General features: G+C 39.8%; 2 protein-coding genes across 2 annotated transcripts; both read right to left on the bottom strand.

Moving 5' to 3' along the window:
- Positions 1 to 3,076: 3,076 nt before the first annotated feature.
- rhbdl2 (rhomboid, veinlet-like 2 (Drosophila)) lies at positions 3,077 to 11,968 on the bottom strand. Its single transcript, XM_085365361.1, has 8 exons — positions 11,881 to 11,968; positions 10,084 to 10,327; positions 8,302 to 8,450; positions 7,067 to 7,179; positions 6,463 to 6,563; positions 3,853 to 3,913; positions 3,693 to 3,754; positions 3,077 to 3,310 (listed from the first exon to the last, which is right to left on the bottom strand). Exons 2-8 carry the CDS (start codon positions 10,312 to 10,314, stop codon positions 3,131 to 3,133), a joined length of 897 nt encoding a protein of 298 aa, XP_085221487.1. The 5' UTR covers positions 10,315 to 10,327; positions 11,881 to 11,968; the 3' UTR covers positions 3,077 to 3,130.
- Positions 11,969 to 13,073: 1,105 nt separating this feature from the next.
- akirin1 (akirin 1) lies at positions 13,074 to 25,706 on the bottom strand. The gene is made up of 5 exons (XM_085365360.1): positions 25,358 to 25,706; positions 16,206 to 16,352; positions 14,595 to 14,723; positions 13,402 to 13,473; positions 13,074 to 13,307 (listed from the first exon to the last, which is right to left on the bottom strand). The coding sequence occupies exons 1-5, from the start codon at positions 25,560 to 25,562 to the stop codon at positions 13,297 to 13,299; spliced, it is 564 nt and encodes a 187-aa protein (XP_085221486.1). The 5' UTR covers positions 25,563 to 25,706; the 3' UTR covers positions 13,074 to 13,296.
- Positions 25,707 to 26,477: the final 771 nt, after the last annotated feature.

The following is a 26,477-nucleotide window of genomic DNA, read 5'->3' as shown; positions in this document are numbered from 1 at the left end:
TTGTTGCTTCTGTTACCACTAATGTTTCGTAGTTGGAGGAAGCTATATCCTGAGCTCTAAAACTCCCTTTTAACAGGAAGAAACCTCCAGCAGAACCAGTCTCAGGGAGGGGCGGCCATCTGCCGCGACCAGTTGGAGTGAGGGGAGCTTTATTCTTCTGCCATCCCTTCTCTAGTATCCAGAGCCCATCAAGAGCGTGCCCCATAGAAACCAGAGAGGGAGAAGACCCAAAAATGGTCTGCAGCACCCAGTAGTGGATCTACTGCACCCAGGCTGCTTGGTATTGGAGAGAAAGTCAGCATGCTCATTGAGCCACACATGCTCGACTGCAGCCATAAGGGGAAGCACCCTAAAGACGAAGACAATGGTGAGCCAGATTTTTCCTATGGAAGTGGAATGGATATGCACCAGCTCTAAAATCCCCATGAGGAAGTTCCAGCCTCTCATCTTCACTGCCACGATGACTGATAGTAAGTCAATAACAGAGAGACAGTAACTAAATAAAAGCAAAGAAAATCTGCTGAATTAGTTCAAACAGCAACATTTGCAGCAGTATTTTAGACTAATGGTGCACAGTATAAATTTTTTTTGGGTAGTTAACAGTGGTATTGTCAAGATGTAATATATCTCAGCTTAACAAAATGAAATGTTAACAAGGAGAAAACATCACGTTTGCAGAAAGCTGCATTTCCAAAGATGATTTCAAGCATATGATGATTTGCTGAAGAGGGTTACGACCTGTCCAGAGATCACATCTGCCATATATTTGAAATCATCTTTGCTGTCCATTTTCTCCAAATGTGACATTTTATCCTTGGAAATGTTGACGTTTGGACTAATTCAGCAGATTTTCTTTGCTTTTACTTGGTTAATGTCTCTCTGTTATTGAATTACTATCAGTCATCGTGGCAGAGTGAAGCTGAGAGGCTGGAACTTCCTCTGGGGGGTTTTAGAGCTGGTGCATATTCATTCCACTTCCATAGGAAAATCTGTCTCACCATCCTCTTCGTCTTTCGGATGCTCGATGTCAGTAGGTGGATCGAGGATGCTGTGGGTTTTTGTTTTTTTAAATGAGTCTTTAATTTCTTTAAACATAAGAGTGCTGGCACAGATTCATATAGAGTGCCAAATGTAAGCAGAGTATCAAAAATATTGCACAAAACCAACCTGAGCCCTCTGCCCCAGCATCGTCGCATGACTGAGGGATAAATCAGACTGCTTTCCTCTAACTAAGAAACATCAGTGGTAACATGAGCAGCAGGCGAACCTGAGACCGGCAACTCTAAACTTCAGCAGTTTTCTGAATTGCACATCGATGTTGTCAGTGTGCTAATTTCCCAGATGTGCTTATTTCTACACATTACATTTAACCGCAACAATCAGGTGAGATTTAGCAATATTAGTCCCTGATCTGTCTTAATGCAACTTCTCCACATGTAGCAGAGCTTTAAAAAACACTAAAGTAATGCAATATTTATACTTTTAATTTTATTTGGGCTTATTTTTTTCAAACTTTTCCCCCCCGTTTCTGCATTTATTTCTATCAAAACTGCAACAAAAACATATTAGCATCACACATATTAGTGCATTAGGTAAGAATGGGCGTGCCTGCATTGGGCCAAAACATACTTTGCTGACTTTGGCCTGAAATAAAATAGGTTTCCCACTGGAGGTGGTACTGACAAAATGTTTACATCTAGTGTAGCTCATGTCTGTGTTTTGTGATGTTTCTGACTGGATTTTTCACTCTGTGCTTAGCTTTAATTATCAAATGAAGATTAAGCTTTTTTTTTTAATTTATTATTATTTTTATTAAACCTGTTTTTTACTTACTGTCTGTACAGATGCAGATTAGTTGCCATATAAGCAGCTGTTTCCTGGAGCTGCCTGTATATTTGTTTCTATCCTGTTTTTTAGACATTACTGAGTAGTGTGGCACAGTGCGTCCTCTGCTGGTCATATTTGTAACTGTTCTTGGTGGGGTTGCTGCTGTATGAGACTGATCTCGTTTAATTTATTGAGGAGAAACTTCAGTACATCTCCAATATGTCAAAGGGAGAACTTTTCAGAAATGATTCTCTAAAAACCATAATTTTGATCACGCATCTGCACATAAATGGGAGATTAATTCCAACACTTTATTACCCAGAAACGTTTAAATCAGATCACTTATTAGTAGATAACCTACTGGCTGTATCTATATCTGACCCAGGCTATGGTGCTATTAAGGAGGGATGGTGACTCTACCCCACAACAACAACATCTGGAACACAGAGAGCAGAATATGTAAATGCATACCACCAGCGGACCTGATCAAAACCAGGTTTAACCAAGTGGAACACAAAATAAATCTTCAGAAGTTCCATATTTAATGTGAAAAAAATATTTACAAATGTGACTTGTTTATGAAAACACAGTGTAGAAGGTCTTTTTGTCATAGTTTACACACAATCTTAGATAATTTACAGTTTCAATAACAAAAAATATTTTTTGTTTAAAAAAAAAGTACATTTCTAAAATAACATGCTTGATAGTAAAGCGGCTTCATAGCTAAAGAAAACGCATTAAGGACACTCACCCTGTTCTTCCAGTCATTACATCAGTGTAAACATATAGTTATGGCTGTCACGTATAAAAACTCTTAAAATGTGATGTCAGATGTTAATATGATGTTTTCTTCTAGTGCATAGTGTTTTTAAGCAGTGTAAGAAACTTTTCTATGAACAGTGGATCAATGGCAGTCCTCGATGATCCAAATAAAAAGAACACAGTGGAAAATACAGAAAGTCAAAACAAAGCACACAAGGAAAAAGTAAACCACATATGTTAATTAAGTCATACATAACTGCCCCATCATGTTCAAAATGAATGCTTCAATGGGCACATTTTCATCTGCATAGCCTTAAAGCAACACTACACATAAACAGCAGGAGGAGCCATTTCACACAAATTCAGCCCTAAAGAGAGCTCAAAGTAAAAAAAAAAAAAAAAGAAGGCTAAAAACCCAACAAATCAATGTTCGGGTCCCTAAAAAGTAACTGTTCTCTACAACAAATCAGTAAAAATCTGCTTCCTGAGTGACACAAGAATTTTAGAGTTTAAAACAGGACCTGAGTGCAGCTTCATGCTCCTACGGGGCTGGAGAAAGGAAGATGTTGAAGAACACAGCAAAGAGAACAAAGATTGTGTAGCCCACTATACAAATCCAGAAACGTGGATCTTTGAGTAGCTTCTCATTGTAAGCACTGAAGAAGACGTAGCCGACGGTCATCCCTGCCACAATTCCTCCAAAGTGAGCAACAAAGGACACCTAAGAGAAAAGACGACATTTAGTCTTTCACTCTATTTACAATGTAGTCACGCTACTGCCCCCCACCCCCACTGGAAAGCGACTCAGAAAACTTGCAAGACCAGTTTAATAACCAAATAAAAAGGTTGTGTTCTGGTTGTGTGGAAAGCTTTGGCATGTTTTGCACAGAGGAGCGCGTATCGGCATGAATAATCAAGTTTCAGCAAGAGCTACTGAGCTCGTCTGTAGCCACAAGGAAGTAATGCTATCACAAAACAAGCTTGCTGCTGGGGGAGGTTAGCTGACTTAGCTGGATCTGTCTTGAGGCATCTTCTGTGTCAGAGGAGATTAACAAAAGGCCCTGTTTGTTTATGGCTTTTGCACAGCAGCAGCAAAATCATACCTGTAAACCATCTTCATATTTGACAAATCTTCTGTAGAAGGCAAACCCGAAATCTAAACCAACTGGGAAAAAGCAAACAGTTTTAAATCAAATGTTTCTGAAGGTAATTTCCTCAGGTACAAAAACACAAACAGGCCAAAACACAGCTAGGAGAACCTACCAAAGACCACAATGAAGAGGATACGAAACACTCCAAGGAGAGGAATCATCTCTCTGAAATTCTGTAGATTGAAGCAAACACCAGATCAATACTTAGATTTAAACTTAACACAGTAATTTACATCTGCCATATATTTGTAAGTAAAAGGGGCATTGGATGATCAGAAATGTAAATGTACAGCTATTTTGTTTTTCTCTATTTTTGGTCATAAAAAATTTAATTACTAATATCAAATAAAAATTCACCTAATGAGGTCAGCACATGTACAAATAATCCTTATGAGCCAAAAGCATTCCCAGAGCTCTAAATGCTCCGTTTCATCATGACCACTTTGTATGATGTAAAATGAAAGCTGATAACTTGAATGTGGTCATTTCAGGCAGACAGCAGTGGCTGTCAGTAGCTAGCACAAACGCTCTGTTTGCAGAGGTCAGCCAGTGATAAGAAAGCTGCCTTAAAAGGACTGAACCTAAAATGGCTTGTTTCAAAGAGGGGATGAACTAAGGGACTGTCCTAAGGCCCAATGTAGGGCTAAAAAGAATTTACACTGTTCACTATGTAAAGTTACTACCACTGCATCCAACAACAAAATCATGGAAAAGGAAAAGAACAGAATAGTTCCCCTTTAATTAAACAAGCTGTGCGAACTATTGCTATGAACACATCACTCACTTCCTCTCGTTGATTTCCAAAGTCATCCTATAGACTACCATCCAATGTTGCCCAGTTAGATTTAGAGATGGACCGATCCGATATTACGTATCGGTATCGGTCCGATACTGACGTAAATTACTGGATCGGATATCGGAGAAAAATAAAAAATGTAATCCGATCCATTAAATATCACGAAAGCACCTCACAAAACTTGCAACACGCCATAACTCGCCTCCGAACGTTAGCACGTCGGAGCAGTATGCATCACGTGATAGAGCGGCTGTGGCATGCGGGACCTGTCAGTGGTCTGGATAGCATGTGGAGCTTCGCTAGCAACCCGGCATTTCATCTCCGACAAAGTTATCCCCGAGAGAAGTAAAGCAAGTGTGTAAGTCCATCTCTGAATGTTTGTAAAGCATTCCTGCGTTAAGCTTAACAAACGATATATGGAGCAACTGCCTCTTCTTGCTGCTACTTCAATCATGAAACTGCTTAACGATCAGCTGATCGGCTTTTCTGTCGCGAGTCCGTTTCTCTTGTTTGTTTTTGGCCCACTTTGCACCAGAAAGAGGAAACCAGCGGCTGAACAACAGCAGCACGTTTAAGCTTGATCAGCTGTTGTTAGAATTTATTTAATATTACTTTCTACTCGAGGATCTTTTTCTACGTAGCTGACGGCTGGTAACTGTGCAGGGGCGGATCTAGCAAAGTTTAGCCAGGGGGGCCGATAGGGCATTAACAGGGAAAAGGGGGCACAAAGACATACTTTTCTTTCTTATTCTCATTTAAAATGTCGAGCTTTTAATCAATAATTATTTGACACCCAAAGTTTTAATTTGATGTAAAATGAATAGAAGTCAATTACTGTATATAGTGACTATTAAGTCTAATATATATACCCTAGTAAGCTATAGTACTTTTTCCTTTGGGAAGGTACCATCTGTGCAGTCTGCAATTTTGTTGAAGAAAGATGTTGAATCTATTTAATTATTCTTGAAAAATAATTGATTTCTGTGCATTTTTTTTCACACTGCATCAAATTAAGGTTGATTACGGCGATTAAGCATCATGAGGTGGAGCGTGAGGGGTGGTTCCCTATTTTTTATTTATTTTTGTTGTTGCTGGGAGTTGGAACCCTATTAGTTAGGTTGCTTAATATTTATGCTAAGTACTCTTTAAAATACCAGAATAGGGAGGATGGTGTAGGTTTGAGTTTATTAGATTGATCAGTATTGCTGAACTATGAAATATTTTTTTTTGCATACAGGTATAACAGAATAGCTTTAGTGTAGTTGTTGTTTTAAACTTGAGTATGAACTTATACAAAATGCAGCAAGATATTAAAAAAAAAACAGTTTTGTTGATTAAAAAACACTATATCGGATTCATATCGGTATCGGCAGATATCCAAATTTATGATATCGGTATCGGACATAAAAAAGTGGTATCGTGCCATCTCTAGTTAGATTCTCCCCCTGACACTACTTCCTCTTTTTCAGATTGCACCTTCTGCTTAAGATACAGTCCACCTGTGTGCACCTTCCTCCACTCATATGTTGTTGTTTTTTTGCAGTAGGTATTCACCACAACCATTTCCATCCTTTTTGCAAAATCCACCACGATCTGTTTTTCTGCATTTCTGTCCTTGATACCACATCTATGAACACTTCAGCTCTTTTCCCTTCAGCTATGTATCTAATCAAGCCTGATCCAATCACCAATATCTACCGCTCTGACTTAAATCTCTTCACCCAACTTATTCCCAAATTCTTCTTTCTCTTCTGACACCCAACCTGTGGGGCATATGCACTGACAAAATTCAACATTACTACTTCAATTTCTAGTCTTTACCTACAAGACTAACCTGTAGATCATGTCTCTTTACTACCTACACCATATTGCATTGTCACATGAAAAGAAAATACAGATTTCCTGATGAACTGCTGATGAACTTACCACCACAGCGTTCATGAAGTAACCACCGAGTAGGGCATAAACACCCCCAGAAGCCCCCACCAAGGCACTGAGAGGGTCAAAAATGGAACTGGCCAGAGACCCTAAGGGAGAAACATGCACAGCTTTAACACTCAAACACAAACATGAACAGGAAAATTAACTTCAGAAAGGCTGAGTCTCAGGAAGGGAGGCTTGCTGACATCTGGTAGTTAGAGTCCCAGAGGACTGGGGTCATGGACAGAGCCGTCTCTGCCATACTGCCTAGGAAAGTAGACATCGTGATGCTTTGGCTTGGCCCTGCCATTGCAACGACTATTCCACACAAGTTTGTGAAGTGGAGAATATCCCTGATTGGACATCATATATCAAGATTAAGGACCTATACCTGGATTAAGAGTCACATCTGGGCAGATAACATCAGACTTGTACGATTATAACTGGACGATAGTCCCAGATTAGCCTCAGGGACATAGCAGCAATCCAATTTAAAGCCAGACCAAACCATCATGGCACTTTGTGTGTCCTCTATCCTCTTTCAGTATTCCACCAGCAGGTGGTTCTCTGTTTTGAGGCTGTTAAGTGAAAGAAAAAAGGTAATTCTCACCTGCAAGAACACCAGAAAGATAAACCATCCCCACTTCAAATCCTTTGTGCACCAGCTCCAGTGCGATTCCTACCACCAGTTGCATCAACAGGTTGCCCAAAATGTGCTGCACACTAGAAAATACAAAGTAGGCAATAAGTTCTTGGCCATTGAGATGCAGGACAGCATGATGGACAAAATAGCATGAACACAGACAGTTCTTTTTTAGATCGCTCATTCTGAAGTGTTAAGCCTGTTTAAACTGGTTTTATTAGTAAATCAGTTCCACAAATGTTACTTTAAGAGACTAAACTTGGTTTGTTTGTTTCTGCACATTGTTCCAGAAGGATACTAAAGCAGTTTGCAGGCCAGATTCAAAGCAATATACAGTGCGTTTATTCATGGGGGGGAAAAAGCCAGGGCAACAACACACCTCAGGTAAGTATTTTTAATAGTTTTGGACAATAAGAGTGTCCGTGGCAATAAGCTCTATATGATTTTGTCTACACACAGCATACACTTCATTGTTGCTTTTGGTCTTTTCAGAGGTTTTTGTTACAGAATATCACCCGCCTTAAACCTTAGGGTTTGTTTTTTTCAGTCAGACTTGGTTAGACTGTTGTTCCTCTTTGCTAATAGCTTTCCTGTGGAGTCATGATGTTTGGTTTTCCGGTCTTTCTGCAGCTTATGCACTAATGACTTCTTTCTTGCTGCATCCAGTACATTTGCAGTGGTTTTACAGCCATGCCAGACAATTACTACCAAGATTCCATGCAACTCTTTAACATGACCTGAAGCTCAACTTGAGTTTGCATGCTATCCATGTGCCTGCACTGGTTTCCTCTTTGGGGGGGGGGGCGGCTCAAAATGAAATTGGTTGTAGGTGTGGGAGGTGTGACTGTCTGCCTCTCTCTGTGCTATCCTTGTAATAAACCTTTGATCTGTCCAGGGTGTGCCCCCATTCTCGACCCATGGCAGCTGGGATAATATTAGTTATCCATCTTTATGAAAAATTACTCACCACTGTGGTGAGTAATTTTGAAGGGCTACTGCTGCAGCTAAAAGCTCAACGTTAAAAAACACAAGACAGGATGCTTTAGGCAAAACCTGCAATCTCAAAAGTGACCGCTGGGTTTAATTACCACCCGTGAGTGGGTTTTATCCACATTTTTTAAAAATGTTTTTCTGGGGGGTTTTGCACTGATTAGAGCCTCACTCGTGTAATTAACATATTTAAAAGCTCTACCCATGCTTACCCGGCGTGGACAAACATGTAGGAGATAAAGCGCCATGCCTCGTTCCGGCATTCAGGCTTGTAGGTTAAAGGGCTGTTCCAGATGCCTTCATCCAGGGTCACCCACTGTTTCTGTGGCTTCCACACAGCATAGTAGATAAATACAGCCAGCTGATGAATGAAATAGGGTGGATACAAAACATTAGACATGAAGTATGAGAGTCTAAAACACTGTAGAAAAGATATCAGGGTCAAGCTAAATCTAAAATAGCTGTGAAAAAACAAAACAAAAGGATGAGGGAATTAGACATACAGATGTTGAGGCTTGCTTTACTGAGACATGTTTCCCACTAACTTGACCTCAAAACTCCTCCCAGTCTGATGATACAAAGAGTCTACATGGTTATATCTCTATGAGTATAAAGCAACAACACGCTGAGAAAGTATCCATGGGCATTCAAATGCAGCAACACTGAACATCTGTGAGCCACAAAGAGAGCTGTTCATTCCTAAGTTTGAACAAGGCAACATGCAAACAGAGGCAACAGGCTTCACACCAGCTCTCACATTACAATATAACCAAGTAGAAAACTGACTTGGTTATCTCACAAGCCCTGATGTGCTCACAGAAACTGAAGCATAAACAGACAATCTATACTGCACAGCAAGCCACATACAACTAAGCCTTTAAAAATACTCCAAAGGACACTAAAAAAGTGAAGAGATCCAGTTAAGTGACTTCAAGGAGCAAAGGTGAATCCTAACAAACACCACTCAGCTACAGCTGCCAATCAAAGTACCAACACGCCTAACTCCAGTATCCAGATAGGCGAGTTATACTGAAATTCACCACCTCTAGTGTTGTTGTGACGGGGGACAGTATCTGCACAGACCAGGCTGTAAACATGAAAGTTGGGCATTTTAACATGGGAGCTTTGTTACATGTGGCCAAGTAGAGGAAGTCTTCCTCTTGGCACTTTGTGGCTCTTTAATTTTCAGCCCCGGAAATTGAGGCTGGTATGTAAACAAGCTCGGTGGCGTTAGCTCCCAGGTTAGCACTCCACCCTCTTGTCTAAATATGATCACTTCCCGCTCCAAAAAACCAAAATGGCAGAAGCCATAAAGTTCTGGCAACAAGGCCAGAAAGAGGAGCTCACATTGGCACTATGAGAGCTTACAGTGATGTGTGTTTAACATAGAGGCGATTTTAAATACACTCCCTGTAACCTTGACTTAATAATGTACATCATAAATAACTCTTTGAGGTCAGAGTAAATCAACTGATGAGCTACCAAATTCCACTGGATGTTTTTTATTTAACTGAATCTGAATGAAAGACACACTGGCTTTCTGTGGAAAAGCTTCTTCCAGCAGTGAAGCTCAGTGTAACCTGAAGCTACCGCTGTTTTCACTGATAACAATGACTTGATGAATCTGGACATTCAGAGGAGGCAGTGCAGATGTTGAAAGACATGGAAAGAAAGAAATGCCCAACAAAGCTTCTCAGTTTAAGGCTTCATCTTTGTGAAAACACACATTTTCAAAGATATACAAACAGTCAAATAAGACACAAATAATTTCTCATTAATATCTGCTATCCTATCCAATTCAATCCAACTTTATTTATAAAGTACTTTTAAAAAGCCAGCACAGGACCAAAGAACTGTACAGTAAATAAGTTAAGAACAAAAGAACAACAAAACAGTACTATTAACAGTTACCCTGAATGTATTTAATACTAATGTAAACCAAAATCACTGTCCTAGTGCCTGTACAGTATCAGTGTGTGCATATGCAGAACTACCTCTGCAATACTGATGACGATGATGAAGATGGGGGGTGGAAAGCAGTTGGCACGTTCCAGGTACTTTTCGCGCAAGTGTTCTGGGAGCATCCATTTGGAGACAAGACGGTGGAACTTCTCAAAACATCCCATCTCCAAGACACCATCTGGTTGCTCCTCTTCATCCCCCGGCTGCCTCTCATCCGTTTCCACAGGAAACGGCTCCTGCTGCTCCAGGTCATCGTCCGCCATCACTGCTCCAGCCCTGAGTTAAAAGTGAATTCTAAGTTAGTGTAAAAGAAATTTGAGTACTACTGGAAGCGGGAGCTGCTTTTTAAGCTTTTAAAATGTGGATGGAAATTAATTTAATAAATAGTATGTGATCATTTCACATCTATTTATGTCTTGACAGCCACGTTCTGTTAGATTCTCTTTTGCTTTCATAACTACCTGAATTCTTTGTCACACAGAGCTAGAAACACCTGCCTCTGCGAGTTTAGCCCATATTGCCAAGAAAAGATCCCTCACACCATTAATCCACCAGCAGGCTGAATCGTTGACACAAGGCCAGATGGATCCATGCTTTCATTTTGCATTTTTATTTTTGTTTACACCCAGTAGCCGATCCTATTTTCCTCTGACACCAACAATTATTATAATTCTCTTCTCTTTCCCCCCCTCAGACTTCTTTAGATTTCATTTAGTTTTAAAGGTCTAGTTTCTTGTTTCAGTTTCGCTCCGATTATTGAGGAATATTTAGGTTTATTTTTTCTCCTTATATCCGGAAGTTTTTCGGGAGACGACACTTAACAGGTTTTGAAAAAGGAACCAAAACAAACACATCGTTTTGTGAAGGCAGCTGACTCTCAGTCATGTCCCAGAACAAGTAAACATCCAATATTCAATAAAGCCTCCTCCGGGTTGTGCGCAAGAAAATTGACTAAAGAAATGTTTTACTTAGATCAGTTATGTTTCAGCTGATTATTTCAGCCTTGTTTACAAGAGCTGGCCTGAAGCTGGGTGTCGTCTTTAATCGTGCAGTTCAACTACATGAAATACACTGAAGGTTACTGTAAGCATTAAACTAACTTTTAAGACTATAGGCTGAGATTCTAATTTATTATTATTAATAATGTTATTTTATGGCACTTCCTTCCGTGTTGCCTACATTTTGACCTACAACTGATCTCACAGCACAGTAACAGTGCAGGGTTACCGGGTGCTGTAGCATTTCCTGTTTTCTGGGCGAAGTCTGATTTTTAGGGCTCGGTGACTGTCGGCATTAAGAGGCTTTGGATTACATTCGCGCTCGTATCTTCTTGGATAGCTGCGTAAAATAAATACATAAAATAAATTGATCATCACGAACTTTGTCTAACTCACCTTAACCTTCAACAGGAAGAGAGAAGATGGCTCCAGGCGGTGCCAAAGAGACAAATACCGACTTCTCCAAACTAAATCAAAGGACTCCAAGTCCTGAATGAAAGAGCTGATCGGTGAGAACTGGAGTTAAACAGTAACCTACAGCAATGTTTTGTGGGTTTTTTCTCCCCCTGTTTATCTTAGTCCGGCCATGCTTTCGGGCGACCCGCAGAGCTGCCTTCTTCAGACTGACCCTCCCTAAGAGACTGAAAGAAAACGCTTAAGCCCTTGTTGATAATTATAGGCCTTTCATTGCTTTTTTCCTGCAGGAAGCTTCCTTCTTCCTACGCGACATAAACAAACCCCGATGCTCCCCTTCTTCTTCCCAGGTACAGCACAGCTGTGTTTTTTTCCCCCACAAATCCCAAGTTTCCAAACCGCGCACAAACAGCCTACCTGTTCCCCTCGTACCACACCTGTGGTCAGTGACGTCACAGACACGGTAGTGCTTCGTCCCAAGGAGCCGTGGCCTAATCCCGACCAACACTATACAACCACCCCAGCGTCCAACCACACATATAAAAGAAAATACTCTTGAGTAGAAGCGTGGCTCATTCAAACTGATCAGTGTCAATAAACTTCACTCAGGTCAGAGACCCGCTTTAATATTGAGGTTGTAGTTCTCCCAATCTACCACAGGGGGGTGCTACAGCACGCAAATAAGGCTAATAGACGGGATTATTTTTAGAATCAACGATTACAGTAGATAAGACACCAGTTGTGAACAAGTCTTAATGGCCATACAGTTCCCATTTGAACAAGTCATCAGCTCCGAGATTTCAACATAAATAGGTTTTATTATTATTATTATGCATGGATGAATCTCTTTTGCTAAATTCATCAATTATACTCCATTAATCACAGCTCATCTGTATTTTTCTGTACAAAATGTCAGAAAATTCAAAAGCAAAAGCAATAAAATTCAAATTTAGTCGTTTATCTACATTTAATTATAACCCTTGTTTTGTTTTTGGAAGACAAGCCAAACCGTAGATTAAAAAACAAAAAAAACCCAGCAGTATTCTTCAGGATGATAATTTCCAATAACCTGTTTTAGGTTAAAATGATGTTCAACATAATTTTACTCAAAGTTTATTCATTTAGGTGTGCAAAGAAATACATTTGAGATGATACAAAAAAAAAAAAATAGCATATTTTATGGTCAACATGTCACAAAAGAGCAACTATTACTGACCTTATGATGAGATGTTGTGGCTTAATGTGCACATTAATATAAATATGGAGCTTTAAAGAAACACCCAGACAACATGTTTTAGTCACAGAACTTTTATTTTTTTCAAAAGGGAGAAAAATCCACATTTTGGGTAAGTTTTGTGAGGAGGGAGGTTGGGAAAGGGGGGACAGTAAAGTGGGACAAGGTGAGAAGCAGGAGCCAGTAGATACAGCTGGTGGAAGGTTATACAGAACGGTCACAAGCCAATAAGCTTTTTCTACAGCGCTGGCAAGAGATTCAACAAACATCTGCTTTAGTGAGGAAGTCCAGAAAAGCATATTTAAAAAAAAAATAAAAGAGAAGGGGAAAGAAAAAAAAAAAAACAACAAACAAAACAAACAAAAGATAGCGGGCTTCATACAGATTTTCTCTCAGACTTTTCTAAGTTTGGCCAGCAGCAATAATTTTGAAGTAAGAAACCAACTTCTGGATTAAAAAGTGGATAAATCATGGCACCCAAACAGTTTGAGAAGGGACGAGGGGGCGGTGTTAGGGAAATAAAATGTAAATCAACTGGAAGGAGGCAGTAGAAGAGCAGCCATCTTATTAGAGGAAGCCGGGATCACACGGATGTGAGCTCAGGACACATCTGAAATACAAAATAGTTGTTATTTTAAGAGAGGCAGTCCTTTTTAACTGAGAACAGACTTAAAAACAAAGTAAATAAAGATAACAGTACTCACAACTAGCAGGTCGAGCTCCGTATCTTCGCATTATCTGGTCTTGTGTGAATTTTACAAAAGATTCATATTGTTCTGAAAAGAGAAGAGGATGGAGGTGAGGGTGTGTGCCACATTCTGCAAACATCAAATGGGTGGAGGAACGAGTCTTCATTTTCATTAAGCTAAGTACCTGAAAACTGATTCACAATCACATTTCCAGGTCTTTTAATAAAAACTGTCCATAATAAAGCATCAGTAGAACTACTAAACCTCACCGACACCGTTTTAATCAGTGTACCTCTGCTACAATCGGCTCCCTGTAGTTATGTGGAGGAGGAAAAGTCAACTTTAGAGCAGCGCAGATAACCATTACTTTGAGTTATACTCAATGGAAGGACAAAAATATCAGTAAAGTACAAACGGTTTGGCTCAGACCACAAATAGCTGCTAACAATGACATTGCCACTTTCCTAGAACTGACAGCAAGCCAGTACAAACGTAGCAACCAAGAACCCAGAGTGACGTTAAAGCAGAGTGTTTGCTGACCCCTGCAACACTGTTCTGTGTGGCTTTCGGCCTCGATAGAGCAAAGACCCTGTGTGTTCTCATTAGCACAGGCATTTGTGTTAGTGTGAGGGGCTGCACACTATGTGATAATGCACCTGGGGCCATGTCACAGAGCAATGCAAAAGTAAAGACAAGCTTAACAAGTTTTCGTTTACAGGAAGAAAAGAAGTAACGTACTTTTGTGTGCAACAGTCAACACTGCTTTTAATAAACATAATGTGTGATATGTAGCAGATCGTCTCACTTCCTGTATACAACAACAAGCCCAAGCTGGAATTTGGAAGTTTATAAACCCTCCAAACACTCAGGCCTGAGTCAAAACAGAGAGCGCACTTTTTTTTTTATTAAATTAACCGTTTTAAAGCAGACATACTCAAATGAATGCAGATTTGCTTTTGTTGCCAAAAGACATTTTATATCCTCTTTATGTCTTTGTTCCCTCCAGCTGTTATAAAATATTCATCTTGGGATTTAATAGCACATTTAAACTCCCAGGAAGCTACACACTGTAAACGCTTAGTCGTGAAAATCTGAGAAATACTAAAGACGAATGCTTGTCACACTGACTGTACATCATCCCCGGAATATAAAGGGCACTGTTCATATTAGAGTTGTTTCAATTTTATTATTAAGGAGGATTTTTTTACCTGCAAGTTTTGTATTAAGGATCTGTTCGTACTCCTCCCGGATCTTCTCCTCGTGGTCTTTGAGCAGGCGCTCACACAGGTAGCTCACCTGCCTCAGCGTAAACGAAGGCTGGTCCTTCCTTGAGGCACCTGAGGAAAAAAGCAAAACAAATCAGATCAGCTATAAATAAGGCAGAATCACATCTATGGTGCAATACCCAGTCATGGGCAGAAACATCCTCTCTAAGCTAATAGCTGCTCAGCTGGCTGCAGAATTACAGCTCTGTGTCCTCTCTCACCTCAGAAAGACCAGGAGGGTCATGCAACACTAATGCTGCCTCTTTCTGAGTCTCCCCAGCGTCTCTGCCAGGCTCAAACTGGAGCCGGCTTTAGCTCGGTGATTCATTACAAAGTGGTCTTTGAGGTCTGCTATGAGCCAGATAGACTAAAATGTTTGTAAGTCACAGTGGAGGATGGCAGAGTGGGGATGAAGGTTAAAACAGTGGCCTCGCAGACAGAAAGAGGCCAGGTTAGTAACAGTGCAGTCATTGTGATCTACGAGGTCGTCCTGCATAGAGTCACACAGCACACAGACCCAAAGCCCTGAGGCTTGGATTACACACAGACACTGGGATTTTTTTTTTATTTTTTTTTTTTACTTTATGCACCAAACTGATAATGTAACCACTGCTGAATGGAACAACTTGAAACAATGCCTGTAATTCCATCACATCTGATGCATTGCATCACATAAAATAGCAGTGGGCCAATTTTTTTTTATGGAAGCCACATCAAGCTGCACAAAGCAGACGAGGAGGGGAAAAAGTCAACTCTTTTAGTGAATCTGATCTATGAGCTTCAGATTTAATTCTATTTTATTGTATTTGTATAGTGCAAAGTCACAAGGGTCTTTTTCCTCCTGACCATGTAATAACATGACAGGTCTCTTTAAATTATGTATGTATTTAAATAATCTAATGTTAATCTAAAAAAAAATTTCCAACTGAAACACATACGTTACAGTCAACAGCACTTGGATAATATGCCCATGATGCATGTATTCTCTGTGTTCACCCAAACTTTTATCGTATCTAGTGGATAAGAGTGACTCACCAGCAGCAGGTTAGATTTGGGACAGAAGTAAAGTTATGTCAAAGGGTGATGATGATGGCGATCAACAATGATCAACGTGGCGCTGATAGAAACTGTCTAAACTGGCAAGCTATCTTATTTCACCAATGATAAAGTATATTATTGACAATGATATTAATTAAGTCCATCTTCCCCTCTATAAAACATCCACATATAACAAACACTTGCAACACTGAGGTATCTTGGCATGCATGGCTACATGTAAAGAAGCTCATGCCCTGACTCCTGTATGCTTTCAAATTGGCGTGTTTCTATGAAACAACAGGAGCACGGAGCAAGTCACCCAGCCCCACGCAGAAGTCAACATCTCTCATCAACACTTGGAAACAGTTTATCTGCCTTTCTTGAAATTGTGCAGTGAGTGTGTTGTGCAGTTGTGTGTTTTATTTATTTATTTATTTGTCTTTATGCTTACCAGAAAGGGGGGAAAAAAGGAAAAAAATGCATGGTGCAGAAAACCAAGTTTATTACGTCTCCTACCTGGTGGGGAGCTGGGAGCATTGAGAGAGGAGCTGGGGCTGGGGGCATCACTGGAGCTACAGGCCTCAGTCTGGTTGAAGGCCCCTTCCAGTTGCCGCCGCCTCTGGATCCTGCTGTACTCCTGACGGAGGTTCTGGAAGATTTGCTCTGCGGGGGGCAAACAGGAAACAAGAAAAACAGGATTAAAAACTTACTCACACATGCTCCCAACACTGAGACATTTGATCGTAGAAATGATGGTCAGTGTAAATTATCTAGAAGTATTTGATGCAAACTTTAAATGTCCACATTTAAATAGCAGAATAAGCCAACTTTTGTTTTTCGCACATAGATTTGTTCCAGGAAAAAACCCTGCTTATTTTCATTAATCTGTTCTGTTGTCAAATTCAAGATCAACCACAAAGCAAAGTTAATATAATCCAGCAAAAAAACAAAGAAAAAACAAAAGAAAAAAACCCAGGAGAAAAAAACAAAAACAAACACTTTCCATGTGTTCTCTGTTAGCCAATATAGGCTAAAATATTGACAGAAGGAACAGATGTGCACTAGATTGACATTAATAACATGACTAACACAGCTGTAACACATACACAGCCAAACAAGGTCTTTTTTGGTTTTTAAATCTTATGACTATCATTTTCACTTCTCTTTCATACAGTTTCCATAATAGCAGTGTGTGAAGCCAAGTTACAACTAGTGCAAATGCTCAGACCTAAACAGCAACAGAAATCACTTCTTTACCAAGGTACCCAACCATTGTCCTTCTATAGTCTGTTTAGCAGTTTTTGTGAAAATGCAGTACAAAGTGATTAGTATTGTTGTACAAGCTGCATGAGTCATGCATTTTTAGCCTAAGAGAAACATAAGTACAGTAACAGGCCAGCTATATACTGTGCATCTATAAGTCAGTCTTATCAAAAAATATTACTTGGCACTAGGGCTGGGCTATATCATACCGTTCACGGTAATACCGGTGTAATTTTGGGCAACGATAGGAAAATGAAATATCGCGATAGAATATGGGTAAAAAGCGCATGCGCAGTGCCTTTGTTTACATACGCACATTGCGGCGACGCAGAATGAGAAGAGCGAAAGCGGATCATAAAATGAAACTTTTTTTATTTTATTTTTTTATTAGTAATATAAACATACAAACAAAATGCACAATATATTACAGATTCAGAGAACAGATATTTCTTACATATTAGCAACTTTCATACATAGTGAAAATAAAATATAAAGATGGGGTCACATAATTTAACAGGTTATTAACTCACTAAATCAAAATCTCCCATAAAGGAAACAAAAAAAGCAGCCTTTTTCTTTTTAACTAAAGTCAAAGATTTAACCAACAAGTTTAAGTCGTTTTTCCAGTAAGCTTCGTAAAATGAAACAGATGAACCAAAACTGGTTTGTAAAAATGCTGCAGCTTCACTGGTGTGGAACTGGTTTAGCTTTCATCCGTCAGATACACAACAAAGCACTATTTTTGGTAGCGCATGCTAGCGGGCCGGTATTACCGTATTGTTTGGAAAATACGGCGCACTTAAAATCAATCCTTTGATTTTTCTGAAAGTCGACAGAGCCCCTTATAATCCCGTGTGCCTTATGTATGAACTCTGGTTGTGTTTACTGACCTGGAAACGATTTTATGTGCACGGCGCTCGAAAATCTGTCAAATGTTTCAGTACGACTTTGCTGAGCACCGCTTGATGGATTGTCGGAGCATTACGGCTATCGTAGGCGGAGTGATACGTACTGCGCTTAAACATAATATTACCGTATTGTGTGTGTATAACCTCTTTTTAAGTTTTGTGCATATTATACATGGTTATGCTGAGGATGTGTCGGCCAGTTTCCACTGAAATGCCTTTTGGTTAAACTGTCAGCGAGGAATTTGCACTGTTACATTTTTATATAACTTTAATGCACATAAAAAACAGCTGCTTGTTTAAGTGAAAATACATTGATGGGTTTTTTTTGCACTAATAAAGTTGTGGAGTTGTAAAGTATTTTGTCTGGTGTCAATTATATTGTCAGTTATATCGTTATCGCAAATTTTTAAATGTATATCGTGATAAATATTTTTGGTCATATCGCCCTGCTCTACTTGGCACCAGTATATTAATGCAAGTAAGAAAAATGTGCTGCTTTTTAAGGTTTACCATCTGACACTTTCAGGTTGTTAGTTGGACAAAATAATCCCAAACACAATACCTCAAGTTCACCTTGACATGAAAGGTAAAAAAGTGTCACACTCTACTAATTCATGGATGTCCATCTCTTCCTTAAGTTGTGTCACAACAAGTAAATTTTGTTCCTGTACAGTATCTAAGAACTTATCGACTAGCACCTTTCCTCAGAATGAAGTCTATGTTAATCTGCTGTCCAGTGTTAAAAACAGCTAATATCATGGCCTGCATGCTCACATAACAAGTGGCGGGGTGGGGTGAGATCTACACAGGGGCCTGAAACTGAGCTGATAACAGAATATAGAGAGAGTAAAGTTTTCTGTAAGTCGAATAAGATAAAGTCTCGACACACTCTGCATCTCTATATGAGGAAAAGTGCCTTGTTTATTTTGGCTGGGGATAGAGTAAGAAGCCATTCTTTCACTTCAACCCACTCATCAATATGCTTGTTTAGACCTGAGGAGACCCAGAGGATTTACTGCGTTCTATACGGTTGTGCGGTGAACTGTTGTCCTCCGAGATGCATCCTCCTGTTGGATGTAGTCGCGCCTCTAAACCCTCTGAGCATAAACACCATCAGACCAATCTAGAAGGCACTTTTTTGTTTAGCGACTAATAAAACATCGTCACTGCAAACAGAACAATGTCATCTTACAGGCAACAGAGGCTCTGCAGCTTCGTATCAGCTGTATGAAGAGAAAAGGGATGTGGGACAATGTTTAAGCAGATCACTGTTTTGATGCCATTTAAAAACCACTGAAGTTGAAGAAGTTTGACAACAAACTGCAGAAACGGCAAAATGCTGAAGCTGTCCTGAAGACAAATCAAACATCAAGTTATATTAGTTGCTGAAAAATAAAGTGTGAAATGAACTAAACATTCAACAACCTGGCAGGGTTTTATGGAGGCCCAAAAGTAAAGGATGTGCTGAAAGGAAAAAACAGAATTAATAATTTTTATCATGGCAAACTTAATTCTTGGAAGCCAAAAGAATAGCTGAAATTATTTTTTTAGCCTTTACTATGAGTTCTACCAAGTGCCACTTGGTAGATCTACAGATCTCCACGAACCAGTTTACTAGGGGAAACCTTCCACTTGTAAAGGGAACTCAAACTGACATTTGATCAAACAAAGCCTGCATGAATATGTGTGAGAAGACAAGGCCAGACGCTTAAAGTCAAATGTGTTGAAGAGTTCAAATGGACTGGTTCTTATATAGCACTTTTCTAGTCTACTTCAGCACTCAAAGCTCTTTATACAACACAACTCATTCACCTATTCATACAGACAGTCATATGAGTGCTACTTTTTATATCCAAGTACTTTCTAACATTCACATTGACTGAACATATATGAAGACTGAACTTGGGGTTTAGTACCTTGCCCAAGGATACTCTGGCAAGCAGACTGAAACAGCCAGGGATTGAACCACCAACCTTCCAATTAGCCGATGATCCACTCAACCACAGTCACTCCAAAAACCTTAGCCATTTAATATCATCAATTAAGAGTATCAGTGAGAACACAATCCTCTGAGTGCATGCTTTGTATGCATACAGTATCCACTGATCACTGGTCTTTTCATCTAAATGACAAGTGAAACCCCTCTCCTGCTGTATGTCACTTAAAGCTTTGCCAACTGCCAGTGCCTCAACAGGGTTGCTTGGCAACAATGACCCTGCCACAACTAGACCAAGCAATCAATCACAGAGACTTCCGGAAGCCAGAGCAACACTGTAGAGAAGCTGAAGGGCTAAGCAGTGAATATGCAGAAGATCGGCTAGACATGGACATGGTGGAGAGAAAACAAAGCTGACTCACTTCATTTTACCCTCCACCCGTAAAGGGCGGTAGGGGAGGTAGGTTTCAAATATCTCGAATGTTGGGAAGTAGGTTGTGATGTAAGATTATACTCTCCACGTCCACGAGTTCACCAGCATCTGCTCAGGTCAGAACCACGTAAATATTATCGCACAGTAAGCACGAGGGTCTGTGCAGATGTCTGTATGCCTGTTTGTTTTTTGTGACTCCACTGACATCCATGTGCCCCAGGTGGTGGACTTCAAAGAAGTCTAACAAGAATGACTACTCTGTCATCAGGTCTCCAGGTAACCATGTCCATAAGAGAGTATTACCAAGGCTTTACTGGTAGGGAGGTTTCTGATGACTAATTAACTAGTCATTTAACATAGAGATCAGACTTTCTAACATCAGACTACTCAACTAATATAAAACAACACCCAAAGCATTCAAAACACTAATTAGTAAAGTTAAAAAACAAAAGCAGTATTTTGTATGTATTTTTTGAAGCTATCCAAAACCTTTATTTTTCTTGTTAATCATGTTTTAAAAGTTGCTGCACTTTGTGTCACATATAATGTAGAAAACACAATGTGAGATTGGTTGGCAGAGTTTAGCTAAGTAGAAACTAGTTACATGCAATACACTCTCATTGCTTCTATCTCACTCATCATGCCAATAGTTGGCTAGTGCTCTGCCAGTAAAAACAAATGCATTTCCTTGTGTTTGTAGCTCTGAAAACACTAGTATGGAGTTGGCCCCTTCTCCCTGCAATTCAGAAAACATAGGTGCTGTTCAAAATTTAGTAGCTCCAAGTCCAACATCAACAGCTTGGCTGCCTAGTGACGGCAGACACGCCAATTCACAGTATGCAAACAACAACAACCCCAACTACAGCGGGTACTCAGTGCAGTACTACAAATCAGGCTTTTGGATATTCCCAGAACTTTGATATTTTCTTTACTTCAGACTTTGTGAAAAGTCTTAACGACATATAACTACAGCATGTTAAAATGAAAACAATACACTACCAAGATAATGTGGTTTTTTTTATTGTCTATACAATGCATAAAAATAACCTATAATACATTAAAACAAGTAAAGAAGAACAAAAAAAAAGGCAAAAATTCTCTATTTATTCTCTCTTAATATTTAATATTTGCTCTTATAGTCTGCACTACAAGTTGTTTTGATATAGTGACTCTGGTAAGTGAAAATGGTGTGGGGATCTGTTTAAAGCGCCTACATGTTTTGGTAGCAGTGTATCAATGTAATTGAATAAAATCACCATATTGGTACTTTTTCCTACCAATACTAGCCCTTTTATGTCTATGCATTTAGGTCAGTACAGACACTCTGATAAATAGGCTTCATTTAACACCAGTACAGAGTTTACTCCTGCACAGAAACACAATGGCGCCTTAACTACATTCAGACTGTGTTTTGGTGCATAGTCATACCCGAAGACCCATTCTGAGCCAGGAAAGACCCTGATATATTGTCTAATAGTATGCTAAATGTTCTTTTTTATGGTTATCACTTGAACTATGACCTGGGAAGCTTTCTGCCCAACCTATAAATTAACAGTGCCACACAGTTTATCCTTTTAAGTAACGCCTCTCAAGAAAACACTCCGCTCATTTGTCATCTTCGGGAATTTCACAGAAGTACAAGCCCAGACTGGCAGAGGAGAAGAGGTGTCCTATCTACAGTATGAAATGAAATTGCTTAAAGATCCACTGGCAACGTCCAATCCTGTTTTCTTGCCTTCTCGTCTGCACACGAGAGAACCTGACTAGCTGGAAAACATGTGCGGGTAGAGTTGGGTGGGAGGGATGACCGTTGACCTTTCGTTAAATACAAAGCTGCTTTCGCTTAGCACACCACATCAGAAAGGCAGCCTTGCAGAGCTGCTCCCATGGGAGGCCTCTTTCAGGGAAGATGAGCTTAGTATCAGGTATCTGGACTTTGTGTCTCTAAAGCAGGAAAATCTTCATTACGCCAAGCTCCTGAACTCTAATTCTTTTACAACACAGCCACGCTGTAATTACAAAACAAAATAAACAAATCAGCAGAAGAAGAAAAAGACTGTTTTTAACTGCCCCGTCTTCCCTCAAAACGAAAAACACTCCTTCCTGATTCTTTGGCTAGTTTCTGCTAATATTTACAGAGATCAAACACATTTCACAGCAAGCCAACCACCATAAACACCTGTATCTATGAGGAACAGGGCAGCTTCGCCTCATCTCTGACAAATATCATGCACTGCCCCCAGCCTCATCATACAATAATGTGTACAATGAAGCACATTTTTTCCTTACAGTCCAGACAACAGCAACAACAGAGACCCCTTTGTCAGAGATTGCGTCCTAACCAAACCTCAATGAGGTTTAGATCAACATTTTACATACAATTTCAGTATAAACTAATGTAACCCACACAAAGTACTGATGTAGGGCATTAAAAAAACAAACAACCCAAAAAACTGTTTTCTTTGCTCGAACTGACCATGAGGAAGTGTTACTGAAAGTAAATTCATGGTACCTCATTTATGTCCCTTTGCATGAGTCCCCCAAAGTGTTAACATTTTGTTGCGTTTTTATGAGAAACCGGGAGCATGAAAGCTAGCTGAAACTCCATCTTGAATCTTTTCAACAGAAGCTCAAATGTGTGCATTTATCCTTACTGCACAATGAGATTAGTTCTTATTTGATCATTTTTAAACTTGTCCTACCTTTCCACACAAGTCAATTGAATCCCAAGTTGCTGTGCACCATGAATTTATGTTCCATAGCACACGCAACAAGATGATCAGCCCATTCACACTTTGAATTTAGCAATTTGTGACAGATGACAGCAGTTCATTGAAGAAGAATTATAGAAAACACCTTGCATTATTGTTGCACTAATAAGCGCTGCTGCCTGCAAGCAGTAAAATGTTCAGTACATTTTTGCTATACATATAATTATCACAAATTATCACCCAGATGGTTTTCTATAGCTGTGTCCAAAACCAAGGACTGCATCCTCCTGAGGACGCATTTGTAGACCGATTAGGCTGTCCAAATTCGTAGACTCCTCCGAATGCAGCCGACAAATGCGTCGTCCTTTTCCCCGAATTTGAAGGATGGGTTGGGTGTGTCCTTCGTGGCCCACCATATCCCAGAAATCATAGCGCGGCCCAGCCAAACTCCAGTTTCCGGCAATGGCGGCCGCTACTAAGTTTTAAAATTATTCTTATTAATCTTTCTGGGTCACAAAATAAACTTATCATATTTTCAGTATTTCAGTATTATTTTCAGTATTATTATTTCAGTATATTACAGTATCTACCCAAGAGGAACTGATAGCAAATGGAGGAAAAGTACCCAAAGGCAGACACAAGTAGAAGTTCTATATTAAGCTTTAGCTCTTATCAGTCATACATATTAAGCCAATCAGGAAGCAAATGTAGGTATTTGCTCACTTGTTTCCAAAACTTTCTATTAGGTCAGACTGAGACATAATCCTGGGGTGTTTAAATTAAAACTGAAAGCTAAATTCCAAAGAGTTGTGTTCAAACAATACTAGACAAACGTGCAGCCCAGCAGGCATACTGTGCAAACTGGGAGTCGCGTTGGTTTAATGTTCTGATGAATACAACCCTGACTAATAGCATATTTCTTTTTTCGAATATCACTCGGTTTTAACATCATCCATGTTGCTGTTCCAAGGAGGAAAAGAAAATGAAAACAGACATGCACACCCACTCAGTAGTTAGGTCAAGTAACACAATCCCAGCAAGAAACAGCAATAATAGCTATAATGATCAAGTCAAATCGTGTTCCAGCTGCTTAATAACTCAAGTAAAAATAATAATTAAGCCTTTTTTTATTAAAACTACTTCATGGAGGAGACAACTGGGCCAACAACAGTGACCTGGTGAATTTGATTTTCTCAGTTCTGGTAATTTTACTTTTGTGTTTTATAGCTAAAACCTTTCTAGTGAGTTCCAAACTGTTCAATAAGGAGTAAAAGCCTTGAATTTCTACATATCAGGAGCAGTTTTTGGGGTTCAGTATTTGCCAAATGATAGGCAAAAAAGAACACTTTATCTGCCTCCTGAGTCACATTTGTGTTTAAATCCAAAAAATCTAGGGGTTTATAATTGTGTGGTTTTCTGCAAGTTAGAGAGCTAAATTAATCTTGCAATCTTTTTTTTTTTGGCAGAATTAACCGATTGATTAGGCGTCATGCTGCCATCCTGCCAAATATCACTGACTGGCACATACATTAAGGCTACTTGATGCAGTGGATATACACAAGCAATTAGTCTGGGCCTATTTGTGCACCCCACACACCCATCCAAGACTCACAGTGGATGGAGCTGCATTTTCAAATCAATGGGAGAGTGAAGTACAGGCATAAAGGAAATGAACAATGCCTTCCTCCATGCCTGAGGAGGAAAAGAAATGGTTGTGGTGCATAATGGTAACCCCCACCTCAATACAACACAATTGTGGCACTCTGGCATTGAAACTAAGGAACATTACCCAGGCACCTCCTAATTAATAGTCTGCAATGATGTGGCTGCTGCTGTGATGCCATTTGTCTGCAGGAGAGCCAACGAGCAGGGGTTAAAGAAGAAAGATCTGTTGAGTCCTTTCAGTCCAGTTTTAGTTAAACGAATTAAAGTTTAATGAAATATATTAAATAATTGAACGTGGTAACACGGCTGAAGATTGTCTGAGCAAAGCTTGTAAAAGGGCGTCATGTTTATTCAACTTCCCCTATCGCCATAGACTATTTGAATTAGCCAAGCGAACAACTCTGGATCTAATTTTTTTTTTCACGGACAAAACAAATTTAGCCAATGTAAGCCAGCTCAGCAAAGAATAGGACGAAAACGGAGAGCTGCAGTGACGCCACAAGCCCCATACTTACAGAGTCGCTTCTACTTTTCGGTGCCTATACTGATTCATTATGATTGGTAACGAGATCTGTTCTGGTAAATCAGCGACGACATTCCCTTTTCCTGACGTTAGCTGAGGTAAGCTAACATTTAGCCTCCAACCCCCATTCAAGTAGCTAGCTATCCATTCCACTCCACCCAAACCCCCTCCCCCATGACACCCACCCTGAAAGGGAGAAAAAGCCGTCAAATTTGGTCTAAATCCATACCTGGAGTGAGCCTGTGTTCGCCGCCAGTAGCCGGAGGAGACATCGAATGCGCCGGGCTGTCGACCGCGGGACGGAGGCTGCATCTTTGAGGGGACGGAGTGCTAGAAGTCCCCGGTAGTGGATTGCACCTTCTCCGCTTGGGAGACTGGGGACTGAGGAGGGCCTCAAACTCCATCGACCGCTTTAACGTAGCTCCACAAGCCATTATAGCTAAACAAAACGGAAAATAATAAGCAGGAAGAAAAACGACCCGCAAACGCTGGGCTTTAAACGCTCGTGTGTGTGTACGTTTAACGTTCCTCGATTTTCTTCTTCGCCTTTCTTCCGCTCCACAACAACGGATTTTCTTCTCTCAGTAGTAAAGCAACTGCCGACCCTGCCTGCTGAATTTTTAAAACGTCACAAAGCCAGAGCCTACCATTACCGGAAATAGGGGGGTCTTCAAATATTTACAACGAATCTTTCTGTGTTTTTTCGCAGATTTGAAATGTAATTCTTATCCAGAATTGCTTTTGTAATGTCTTGATTAATTCTAACTAGATTAATTTGTCGTTTTCACTTTTTTAATACGGCGCTTCTAGGCTGCGTTTTCCGGCTGTCTTACCCTGTTGTTGATGTTGATGCCGTTCCCTTGAACTTAAATTCAAGGTTCACGAGACGTCTCGCCGTAGAGTTCAGGTAAATTAGGTATTTTAAAAACGGACCCCAAATTTTTTACCGACATATGGAAAAATTTAGATTTAATATTTAGGTTAGGTTTAAATAGGTTTAATAATTAGGTTAAGTAACAGTTTAGAGCATAAATTCTCTACAACTGAGCTTTATTGTCACACACACTATCTATCTAAATTTAATCTGCTATGTCTTGCATTCAAACATTTGCGCACAGAGATAGTTTGCTATCTGATCTCTTAAAACACATCAGTGACCAAGCACAGACTCGGCAATAAGTAACCTATCCATGATTGCATTAGTAACTTTGGCAAGACTGAAAGAAAAGGTTTAAAAGGTTTACAAGATAATACTGAGGCCTGCTATGATATGTGGTTTGGAGATGATGGCACTAACAAAAAGAGGAAGACCACAGAGAAAGTTCATGGATGTAGTAAAGGGTGAGATG

This window comes from Diplotaxodon limnothrissa, linkage group LG11, assembly GCF_057381915.1.
Source record: "Diplotaxodon limnothrissa isolate DT_005_m linkage group LG11, D_limnothrissa_male_GT1.1, whole genome shotgun sequence".
Lineage (NCBI taxonomy): Eukaryota > Metazoa > Chordata > Actinopteri > Cichliformes > Cichlidae > Diplotaxodon > Diplotaxodon limnothrissa.
This window is presented reverse-complemented; position numbering and strand designations above follow the sequence as displayed.

Bases quoted from the DNA above. Each gene is read 5' to 3' on its own strand.
- rhbdl2 (XM_085365361.1), bottom strand. From the start codon at position 10,314: ATGGCGGACGATGACCTGGAGCAGCAGGAGCCGTTTCCTGTGGAAACG. The intron at 6,564-7,066 runs GTGAGAATTACC...TTTCTCCCTTAG, and splicing joins TCTTTCTGGTGTTCTTGCAG to GGTCTCTGGCCAGTTCCATT. The intron at 3,755-3,852 runs GTAGGTTCTCCT...GCTTTTTCCCAG, and splicing joins CCTCTTCATTGTGGTCTTTG to TTGGTTTAGATTTCGGGTTT.
- akirin1 (XM_085365360.1), bottom strand. From the start codon at position 25,562: ATGGCTTGTGGAGCTACGTTAAAGCGGTCGATGGAGTTTGAGGCCCTC. The intron at 16,353-25,357 runs GTATGGATTTAG...TGCCCCCCGCAG, and splicing joins CGAACACAGGCTCACTCCAG to AGCAAATCTTCCAGAACCTC. The intron at 14,724-16,205 runs GTAGGAGACGTA...TTTTTTCCTCAG, and splicing joins TGCTCCCAGCTCCCCACCAG to GTGCCTCAAGGAAGGACCAG.